Here is a 12,280-nt window from a genome sequence, read left to right on the forward strand (position 1 = left end):
AAATTAGTGGACTTGGGGTATTGCAATCAAATCTTATATACACACACACACATAGCATGTCATAATGATCTTATTATCCCCTAAGACAACGATGTGTCAAGGGACCACAACTATTGTATGTTAAGCTCCATCTGCTTTGAGATATGGGATGAACAAGAATCTATATAGACACATAGATCCTGATGATGCGGGATAACTAGCATCCGGAAATAAAAAAGCCCATTGAAATACACATGATCATGAGTTGGATTATGGCATGCCCCCCAATTCATCTTACTCTTACAGGTAACCTTGTATGGCAAGGACCATCTTCTCTGTTCAAATAGAAGCTTTTCATGGTATCAAAATATAGGAAAACCTCAAAATGGATCTAATTGGTAGACTAACCTCTTATGGACTGGTACAAGGAGGCACCATCGTTTCAGAGTTTAAAGATAAAGTCATCATGGGTTCTTGTCTGACTGTCCCTATTCTTAATTGAAGCAACAAGCTTGCACAGGCTAATATTTTGGTTCTGCACTAAGAGAGGAATTGCAATGGGTGCATCTCTCTCTCACAAAATAAACCTCGACACATTCGCAAATCCGGGATGGACAGGTAAAGGGGGAAGCATTTTTTTTGTGTGTGTGTGTGTGAGAGAGAGAGAGAGAGAGAGAGAGAGTTTGATGAGTTGAGGATTGGGAGACTGGGGAATGTCCAGTCCCTCAATCCTCTATTACTGTGTATTGGCAAAACCACGTAGGGCCTAAGTCGTGATACTCCTAAATTAGTGACTATGATCAAGAGAAGCACGGTAGGAAATCTGAATTCCAAGGATCCTAGAAACTGATAATAGTAGCTCTCCAGGAGAGAGATGAATGCCACCCACCTCTCACATGGGAGATCGGCAAGGCATGGGCATATATATAAATATATATATATATATATATATATATATATATATATATATATGGTGCAGTTGTTATAAAGCCGAGGCTCAAAACAATCAAATTGGAGCCTACCTTCAAATAGTGTCAAGAAATGTGGTTTCAATAATGGAAATCTTTGTGTTAGCCTTAAAATATATTTTCATATTTAATTATAAAATTTAAAGCTTCAAAAATAGTGTAGATCAAATGGATCTATAAAAGCTTGAAAATCTTGAAAATTGACGGTCCAAAAATGCTTTACAAGATGGACAATTTCCAAAACTTGAAATTCTTTTTTTTTTCTCGTGTTCATGCATCTTGATGTCGAGATGATCAATTTGAGGATATTTGGGCATCAAAACAACCTCTTCTAGTGAAATTTTTAAGGTAGGCTCTAATTTTATTGTTTAGAGCCTCGACTCTATACAAACTTTTTCCATATATATATATATATATAGGGAGAGCAATGTTCGCAAAATTGAACCGAAACGATTACCGGTTTTGAGGCTGGGAGCGGCTTGAACAGGAACCGGACTAACCGGGGTGGTTAACCGTTTTAACCGATCAAGTAGTTTTTTTTTTTTAAAAAAAAGTAAAAAACGTCCAAAAAAATAAAAAACAATTGAAAAAAATAGAAAAACTTAGATTAAGTGTATACTAATATATTACATACATTTCTCTTACAAAAAAAATTGAAAATACTTTTTATATAAATTAAGATATGCTGCCAAAACTGAAGATATGATAAGATATGATGTCAAAACTAAAACCTCTATAAAAATGGGCTTTAAACACAATTAAAGTTGAACAACTAAATATATCCATTTTTCATAACATTACTGCATACATAAAGATATAAAATCTTAAGGCTTTATGACACAATTGCATAATGAAGTATAGCCAACAGGTAGTTCGATACTTAAAGAATACTGAGTGTTTTTTTAATCAAAATGACTCCCCAAAATCAAATCATTCGTAAAAAATGTCCCCCTAAAATTTAAAGATTACTTGGAATACAAGTTTTTTTTATTGAACATATATATATATATATATATACTCATATTCATCACAAAAAACATATTTTTATAAATATATATATCACATAACATTAAAAACAATCCTCACAAAAAAAATATCAATTTTATTTTTCATTCAATAAACCCTAAAATCCCCAAAATCTCTAAAATCCCCAAAATCGACCTCCAAATTTTTGTTTTTGTTCTAAAATTTGTTCATTTATTTTATGCAATCAATAATCTCACACAAATACTGTTTATATATAATCTCATATTCATCACAAAAACATATTTTTATAAATTTATATATTATATAACATTAAAAACAATCCTCACAAAAAAAATATCAATTTTATTTTTCATTCAATAAACCCTAAAATCCCGAAAATTCCTAAAAACCACAAAATTGACCTCCAAATTTTTGTTTTTGTTCTAATATACATTCATTTATTTTATGCAATCAATAATCTCACACAAATATTGTGTATATATATTCTCATATTCATCACAAAAAACATATTTTTATAAACATATATATTATATAACATTAAAAACAAAAAAAACCCTAAATTCCAAAAATCGAGCTCCAAAAAACCTAAATTCTTAAAATCGAGCTCCAAATTTTATTTTTGTTGTTAAAAAATCGTTCTTTTATTTATTGCAATAAATAATACTAGTCAAATATTGTCTAAAAAATCCTAAAAAAGCTGCAAACATAAGAAAAAAATTTGGGTTCGGGCTTACCTTGTTTGCTTCAATCTCAAAATCGAGCCCCAAATCTCTCCATTTCAATGAAATCAGGAGTCTTGAAGTATATGTATCTCTGTGATCATTAAAATCCCCAACTTTTTATCGAAAAAAACTGAAAAACCAGGTCAAAATCAAAGGAATGGCGGATTTTTCATAAAAAAACTCAAAAACACCAAAAAATGCACCAAAAATCACCAAAATCGATCTAATCTTGGAGTTTTTGATTCAATATTGATAGATTTATAGAAGATTTGAAGGTATAGTACAATTATTGAGCCAAAAAAAAAAAAAAAACGGCAAAAAAAAGAATCAAAAAGCTGCAAAAAATGGCGGATCACGGGGTCTGCTCAAATAACAGGCACTGTTACAAATAACGGTTGTTATTTGTTGTGTCGTTATTTCGTTATATCGCCCGATATAACGCCAAACCGGACCGGTTTTCACAGAACCAGCCGGTTTTGTCAAAATTTCGCCAGTTCAAGGCCAAACTGGCAGGTTTTTTAGCCGTTTTTTTTCAGGACGCTGTGTTTTTTTACTAGTACACTAAAACCGGACCTAACCGGAATCGTCACCCCACAGGTAGCGAGCTAACCGGCTGGTTCGGGTTCCGACCGGCCAGTTTTTCGAACACTGAGGGAGAGAGAGAGAGAGAGAGAGAGAGAGGTGACAGCATGTGGAGAAAGAGAGTGTAGGTGATGGTACCAGAATAGGCATGTAGAGTGAGAGGTGATGACGGAAGAAAGACACAGACAGAGAGCGCTGAACAAGGGCACAGAGAGAGATGGATAGGGAGGGTTGGACCGTTGGTTACAAAATCAAGGGATTTGATGGTTCACAAAAAAGTAAAAGAAATGCTGTTACTGGGTTACTTGGTTGCCAGTTTCATATGACATTTAGAAACAGATGGAGATTGATGGGCAATAATTAGGTTCCTATGAAGCCCCAGTGGATGAGGAGCTCAATGATCATTTCACACGCAATTGAGTGCACTTATACACCAAGAAGGGACAACAAGTTTAGTGCCACAAAGGAATAAAGTACCTCTAAAAGAAAACGCAATCTTGGAAGTATTCCCATCCTGATCAGTCCTGCCACAACATCTTGTGCTGCTAAGGTTACATCATCTTGAATAGTGTGATCTTCATCATTACCATCATCTACATCATTATCTTTGAAGGGGAACATATTTGAAGGTTTTGCACTGTATTTCCAATATCCACCTTTGAGGAAACCAACATTGAACTCTGGTCGACTCCTAAACACAGGAGCAGTGTACATATCCTTAACAGAAGCTGTCAACAACTGCGAAGAAACATGGAGTCCCATGTGAAACTTAAACATCTGGACATAAAACAACATCAAACTCATAAACGACAACTAAACCCAAACACCGAGGCCAATGATCAAAACATATTAACCAGGCCAACTTTACATCTTATGAACAGTAAAAAACGTCATAAAAAAACCTACCTTTGTAAGATCGAAAAACTGCTCATTCATTTCATAACTGAGTACCCGCTGAATAACTCTTGCACAGGCCAAAACCACTGAAACATGATTATCATCCAATGCCATCCTGTTTGGAAAAAAAACTTTACATATAGTTGACTATAACAAACAAAATTTCTATACATCACCTCGTACTGATGGAAATTGTGGCAAAAACAAAAGCACATAAAAGAATAAAAGGAATGTTTTTCTATAGTTGAAAAAAAAAAAAAAAACCTTTTAATAACTACCCAAACACTATGTTTGCAGTTCAATTAGGAGCGCGTATCCATAAATTAAGTAGATCACCCTACATGATGTCAAGACTTCCAGACTTATCTCGTAAAGAGTAATATGTGTGTGACTCGTCACAAATCACATTCCAATATTCAGATAGATAATGTAATGCGAGAGTACTATGTCTCTTCATAGTAGACAATCATATCAGCCCAGAACACTAATATGCGAAGAATACATCCTATGCCCATCAGAACAACTGCGATTTAGAAACAAAATACATTCCTCAGTAGCAGAAAGATTATCTGTGCGCTTCATCTACATGGAAGTTTCTTTTCAAATTAAGGAAAAGGTGTGCAAACTATTATAACTCAGGAGATCTCATCACTCTTATCTGCCTGATTATAAACCAAGGCAACAAGTGAATCACGAATCAGAGAATCTCTATGTCAATGAATTATGTTAACAACCTCTATATTTAAAGAACAAAATTCTCTTCATAAATAACCAAGAGCTGTCATGGAAAATCCTTTCTTTTGGTAGTACACCTCATATGAAGAATCACCATTTAGAAATACTAATGAAAAACAACTGATTATAGGGAAATGATCATACTGACTTCTTAAAAATCATTCAATTCTATGGCAGCCCCTCCCTTATTCTTCCTATCATATGGCATTAGAACTTAGAAATATCTATCATCCCACCCCCTCTTCAAGTTCCTCCCCTCATTTGCTTATTTTTACCTCAATAAATGCTCTAAACAAAACATAAATTTCTTTGCAAATCCTCTCTCTCACCCCTCTTTTGTAACCCTATCTTTCCATATCTCTTTCGATAGACCTTCCCTATTTCTCCCTTCTCATGCCCACGTTGTGCTCTCTCTCTCTCTCCCTCTCTCTCTCTCTCTCTCTCTCTCTCTCTCAACGTGGGCAAGAGAAGTGAGAGATATGAAAAAAGAAAGAGGAGGTCTACTGGGAGAGAAATGAGAAGAGAGAGGGTTGTAAAAGAGGGACAAGCTAGAGAACTTCGAAAAGAATGTAATTATTGTTCAGGGCACTTATTGAGGTAAAAATAAGAAGGGAAGAGACATTAGCAAGGGGTGGGGTGATAGATATTTCTAGGTTTTGATGTCACACGATAGGAGCTACTAATAAAATCAAATGAATTTTAAGGGTTCCATACAATATTTCCCCTTCATTATGTTCTTAAACATATGTGAAGTGAATATATAAGTTAACCTTCATCAAAAAAAACATATGTGAAGTGAAAGATTCTCAATCGAAGCAAATCATTTCTTTTTTTCAATCATCATCATCATCATCCGAGCCTTAAACCAACTATTTGGGGTCAGCTACAAGAATGTTGCTTCGCCATTCAGCTCTGTCAAGGTCCATACCCTCAGTAAGACCATAAGTCACAATATCTTTTCTCACTACTTCCATCCATGTCCTTTTGGGCCTTCCACCTGAATCAAATTTCACCTCCTAACTGGTACTGTATTAGGCCTACGCTGCATATGGCCAACCCACATAAGTCTACTTTCCCTCATCTTACCGCCTATTAAAGCCACACCTAAATTCCTTCGAATGTATTCATTCCAAAACATATCATTTCTTGTCTTGCTACTCATCCATCTCAACATCCTCATCACTATTATATTCATCCTATGGGTATATTGTTCCTTAACCGCCCAACACTCTGCTCCACAAGGCATGGCTGGTCATACAGTTGTCCCAAAGAACCTCCCCTTCAGATTCATTGGCACAAAAAACTCTGGATACACATCTCCACTTCGCCCACCAAACTCTAATTCTATGCACGACATCTTCCTCAATCTCTCCATTCTTCTAGATTATCAACCCAAAATATCAAAAATAATCTATTTTTGGTCTTTCGTAGCCATCAATCTTAACTATTTCTTCGTTTTTACTCTTATTATTGCTAAAGTTGTATTCCATATATTCTGCCTTAGTCCGGCTAATTTTAAAGCCTTTAGATTCTAGAGCATCTCTCCAAAGTTCTAACTTTGCGTGATGCGTTTAGTCTCATCAATCAAATCTGTCATCTGCGAACAACATACACCACGTTACCTCATCTTATAGGTATCTAGTTAACTTGTCCATAACCAAAACAAAAAAATATGGGCTCAACACTAACCCCTGATGTAGGCCGATTGTGACTAAAAACTCAATTGTCACTCTACTAGTTGTCCTTACACTAGTTAACGCTTAGTCGTAGATATCTTTCACCATGTCAATATAAGCCTCTCAAGACTCCTTTCTTTTCCAACACCACAAATTAAGTTTCTAGGTACCCAATCGTATGCTTTCTCTAAATCAATAAATGTCATATGGAGGTCTTTTCCCCTTCTCCCTAAACTTTTTAATCAGTTGCCTAAATAGGAAAATGGCCTCAGTTGTCGACTTCCCTAGTATAAAACCAAAATGATTTTTGATACGCTTGTTTCAAGCCTTGGTTGTTGCTCAATTACTCTCTCACGCAGCTTCATAATGTGACTCATAAGTTTAATCCCTCGATAATTCGTACAATTCTATATGTCTCATTTGTTCTTAAATCGATATCATAGTAAGTTTTCTTCATTCGTTTGCCATTTTCTTTAAACAACTTGGTTAGCCACCATATGCAATCTCCCCCATGTGCTTCCAAACCTCTATTTGAATACCATCCGGTCCTAAAGCCTTTCTTATCTTCATCTTTCTCAAAGCTTCTTTAATTTCAGATTTCCTAATCCTGCGAATGTATTTATGACCTCCACCCTCATTTATGTCAAAAGTTCCTCCTAATGATGTGTGCTCATCATTTAACAATTTTTTAAAATAAATTCTCCACCTTATGTTTTTTTTTTTTTTATCCTGCAATTCTCTGCCTTTTGTTGGCCTCATCATCATTCACCAAGACCTTCTGATCCTCACTCTTAATGTATTTAATATGATCTAGATCCTTACACTTCCTCTCTCTCATTTTTGCTAGTTCGAAGATATCTTTTTCATGTTCTCTTTTCCCCAGTTTATTGTATATGCTTTAAATTTAGTATTATCTATTATTTTCTGTGTTTTTCTTAGCATTTTTATATTCTTCTAAGTTTTGATCATTTCTATTATATTGCCACGCTTGTAACGGAAATGATCAAAATGTAGAAGAAATTCTTCTAAGATTATCATTTGCTTTTTCTAATCATTGACCAAAAATAAATAAATCAAAAGATTATTAAATTAGACATGGCAACAAAAAAGCACTTTTATGTAGAAGTGAAAAGCATCAATGATGTTTAAGTGCAAATAGGACATGAGGGCACGAAAAATACCTTAAAGACAAAGCAAGTTGAGGTTCAGGACCCAGGGCATAAGACCAAACAGCTTGCCAATCAACTAACTCATCTGGATAGTTGGACCTTCCAATTTCACGCCCACCATCATTTTGTACTAGTAAGCCATGTAAAGCTTGATCAAGAACAGAAGCAAGAAGCTGTAACGCAAGAGCTCTTTGCCCAGGAATCTAAAATCCAATGGCATAAATTTTTTTATAAAAATCAATATCATGGATAAAATGTTGCTCTCCCAATTTCTAAAGTAAATAAATTAAACTAGTACAGGGCTTTGTCAATTACTAGAGCTCATGTAAAGAAAATAACAATATAAAGTGTAGCTACACAAATATCTAGATTAATTTCATATTTTTCAGTATGGCCGGCAACATGCCGGGCAGCCTTGCCCCTAGCTCGGCCCTAGACCGCCCAAGGCTTGCTGCGGCCCGAGCCAACCCTGATCGGGTTAAAGAAGCCCTGGCCCAAGCGTAGCCCTATCAAGAGATTGGGTCGGGCTGAGAGGGCCTAAATAAAATATAAATAATAATACGAGGAACCTAAGAAAAGGAGGGGGCTAAGCAAGGCCGGCCATGGCCTGGCCCTATCCCTGGACCATGGTTGGTTTGCCCTGGCCCATCCCTCGAGCCACAAAATGTAGCCCGGGCCCTAGTTTTCTAGGGTCGGGATCATCGGGCCAGGCCAGGCCACCTAGCCCACTGCCACCCCTATTTTTCAGATACTATTTTCAAATCATTTTCAATAAAATCAACAAGAATCTTTATTCAACAATAGACCGTTATAACAACATTAGACCATCACCAATCTAAACAAGAAAAATAGATTCTAGGATACATAGGATGGAATGGGAGATTAAAAAGGAAGAGGAATATACAAGGAGTATGGAGCATAGTTACTGGGAATGGGAGCGACAGTAGCTTTGGGATCGGGAGCGGAAGCGCAGAGCGCGATAGGCTTGAAGATCCGTGGTTGGGGGAACAAGGGTTGTACATACTCAAGTAAAGGGATCGAGATCCCTGACTTTAGGGAGCGTGTTCCATATCTTCACAAGAATTCTTTACTAATTGGGATCGCTTTCCTCCATGATAAAGATCAAGGTTTCCAAAGTTCACTTATCAACTTTATTGTAACTTGGGAGCGAATTCCATTGAACAATATTTTTAACTTTCTTCAAATTCACAAACCCAGTATCAATGTGAAAAAAATTCATGGCATTGAAATTCTCTTTATCATTTTGTTGTCATTGGAGTATGATCTTACACATTACGATAATAGCAATCCAATATGGTGATGTAATACCTAAGTCCTCAATTCCATGCTAACAATGGGAATGGAGGGTCATAAAAACAGTTACTTAAGCATGAATCACTATAAAAAATTAATCATGTGGGTCCATTACAAAAATTGCACACCTACCTATTGGTCTGCCTAAAACGCACACGTCCTCAGTTTTGGCACCAATCAATTGGATTGGGCAACTCCCACTTGAATATGAATTGATAATTTAAGAATGTTCTAATAGATTGTTTTCAAAAAAGAAATGCCTCAATAGTTAAGTTCTCCTTTTCAAAGTAAGAAAAATGAAAGAGATAGCCATATATAATTCCTAATAGCTCTTCTCTTACAAAGATTGCTATGGGTTCAAAAACATATAATATACATGAGAGAGACCTCACATTTCCATGTATACAGGTTATTCTGTCACCCATAAGGCAATCTCATGAGTGGCTTGATTTGGTTAACCAACCCTCAAGCGATAGAAGTCCTTCAGGAGGTAGACAAGACCCGATGACCTAGATCTAAGGAAGTTGAGCATATTGACATTCTTCAATACCAGTGAACTAGCTCCAAGGAAGTTGAGCATACTGACATTCTTCAATTGAACCAAACGCGACTAACTTTGGTATCTTCTTCCATCTTGCTTCTCTCCTTGTCCTCTATTTTGTCGCCTTTCTTTGAAACTAGGCATAAATCACGATTCATAAGGTGTGTAAAATTGTGAATTGTAAAATATGTAGAAAATCATGGAGTTCAGAAAGTTTGTAGGTCATAAAAAATTGGAGGTCCACACTTGGTTGTATATGAACCAGAAAATGTGTCGGTGAAACTCACTCGCAAATTAAAGGATACTCGATTCCAAGTTGGTGGAATCGCAGTACCACTTACTCATGGAACCATGATCTTTGGCATAGGGATATGGATCCCATTAGATGGGATCGAGTTCCCTGATTTCCTGAATGGCGATCCCACATATCAAGGAATCGCCCGGAATCGAGATCCCGTATCTCAGAGAGCTGAAGCGACCCCCTCCTTGGAAGATCCCGGTACCGATGGCATGGAGTCTAACAAGTAAGGCAATAATTTAGAAGTTTTATAGGAGTTTCAAGGGCTAACCAGAAATATGATTTTAGGCTATAGATGGTCTTTATGAAGCAAGGCCTCATTCTATATTGCACTCGGTCAAATTACAGCAGTTAGAGGCATAAATGGAATAATTAATTTTATAGGATTATATGTGAGTTATGAACTTACAAGTGTATTTTCAGTAAATTTTGAATATAAACATGACAAATCCAAAAGTGGCCTCGCGTCTCTCTCTCGCTCTCTTCTCTCTCTTTATTCCTCTCTGTCATTCTTCCCTCTTATTTTATTCCTCTCCTCCATTAAATACTTACAGATTAGTTTTGAACTTGGTATTAGAGCAAGGTCTTTGAAGAAGTGAGTTGACTAGTGAAACACTGGCCATGTAACTGCTGGTTTCAACAATACGACCAGACAATAGATGAATGTTCAGCAAGAAGAAACCCTAACAAAGCTTTTTCTTTTCAAGATCATGGTGAGAACATACTTTCACTTCTTCTTTTTTTAATAAATTGTGTATTATATTAATTACAAAAAAATGTACAACCAAGAGCATATACGAAATGGGCAACCCATTAAAAGGGCACTCGATACAAAAACCCAATATGGGCCTAAAAATTGCTCTAGACCAGCATCAAGAGAGAAAAAGGAGGTTGCAAGCCTAAAAGATGCCCACAATCCCCATGGAGTTATGGCTAGCTCCTTCCCTAGCTAGAACATACTTTCACATTTTCTTTTAATGAAAGTGCTATTTCTAGAATTTGTTCTCTGATATGATTTTTTTGTGAAAGTTATCAATTTTTTTTGGGTTTCTTCCCAAAATTTAGGTTTTTTCGTATTCCATTGATGGGAGATCCAACGATCAATCAGGTTGCATAAATTTGTTCCTCCCTGAGAGAAACGTGAAATATATTTATCAAGATTTATTTATCAGGGATTGATAACAGCTGTTTGATGCGTATTGACTAGCCATGCAGCCATTTTACAAATGAAATTTGCAGCCATGAGTGTATAATTTACTGGCCAATGCATTGTCACATGCTTTGGTGTTTACTGAAAGTGTTCAGAGAGAAATCTAAGGGTGTATCCAGATTTCAGCAACTCTATGATTTGTTTTCTGCCTAGAAAAAGGAACAATGTCACAACAAATATCAAGTATGGAGTACTCTGGACTCCAAATCACTTCAATTAGATTTGATGGTACGAACTACATGGAATGGGTCAGATCTATTAAGTTATTTTGTGGAGGTAGAAAAAGTTGAGTTATTGATGGTCGTATAGTAAAACCAGATATCTTGGGTCGATTGATGGTCGTATAGTAAAACCAGATATCTTGGGTCGATAATCCAGGAAAAATTACAAGACTGAGAAAGATATCACACATGGAATTAGAGCTGGGTGGGTGAAGTGGAGATGAGCAACTAGAGTTTTACGTGATCGCTGCAGACCAATGAAGCTGAAGGGTAAGTTCTATAAGACAGCTGTGAGACCAGCTTTGCTTTATGGGATGGAATGTTGGGCGGCCAAGAAACAACATATTCATAGAATGAATATTGCTTAGATGAGGATGTTGAGATGGATAAGTGGCAAGACAAGAAGGGTCGAATTTGAAATGAATACATTCGGAAGAATTTAGGTGTGGAACCAATAATCGGTAAGATGAAAGAAAGTGGACTTAGGTAGGTTGGCCATGTGTAGCACAGGCGCAGTACAAAACCTATTAGGAAGTGCGAGTTAGTTCAATTGGAAGGCTCAAAAAGGGTAAAGGTAGGCCCCGAAGGACATGGTCGGAAGTAGTGTGAAAAGATATGAGAACAACCTCATTCAAGGTATGGCCCTAAAAGAGAAAAATGGCGGACTAAGATTAGTGTAGCCGACCCCAATTAGTTCGGGAAAGGCTCTAACGATGATGGTGATGATGATGATGATAATGATGAGAGTAACCCCAGATGTAATGGAGCCTTCTTTATGTTGGCTGGGAAGTTGCAAAATGATTATTGTGAACTAGATTTAAGCTCTATGCAACCAGATGCAATACTTCAACGAACTGTGGGATGCAATGGCTTAAGCTAACTCACAAAAGAAGAATATAGCAAGACTCTATGAGTTGGAGCAACATATCAGCAAATTTCAAACAAAACGACTTATCAGTTAGTGGCTATTATGCTGCTTTT

General features: G+C 36.4%; 1 protein-coding gene across 6 annotated transcripts in view; it reads right to left on the reverse strand.

Annotated features, from left to right (window-relative positions):
• Positions 1-12,280, reverse strand: part of IYO (RPAP1-like, carboxy-terminal protein) — a 47,359-nt gene that overhangs the window by 5,804 nt on the left and 29,275 nt on the right. For 2 of the 6 annotated variants that reach the window (XM_088867754.1, XM_020663750.2), the window contains exons 4-6: positions 7,728-7,918; positions 4,145-4,250; positions 3,716-3,976 (exon numbers count right to left, since the gene is read on the reverse strand). In XM_088867754.1, the coding sequence (XP_088723880.1) occupies positions 3,716-3,976; positions 4,145-4,250; positions 7,728-7,918 (558 nt within the window). Of the gene's footprint in view, positions 1-3,715; positions 4,016-4,144; positions 4,251-7,727; positions 7,919-12,280 lie in introns of all 6 variants that reach the window. The other 4 variants (XM_020663751.2, XM_020663749.2, XM_088867756.1 and 1 more) reach the window with 3 other exon arrangements.

Source organism: Amborella trichopoda, chromosome 5 (assembly GCF_054954075.1).
Source record: "Amborella trichopoda isolate Santa Cruz 75 chromosome 5, AtrichopodaSantaCruz75HAP2 v2.0, whole genome shotgun sequence".
Taxonomy (NCBI): domain Eukaryota; kingdom Viridiplantae; phylum Streptophyta; class Magnoliopsida; order Amborellales; family Amborellaceae; genus Amborella; species Amborella trichopoda.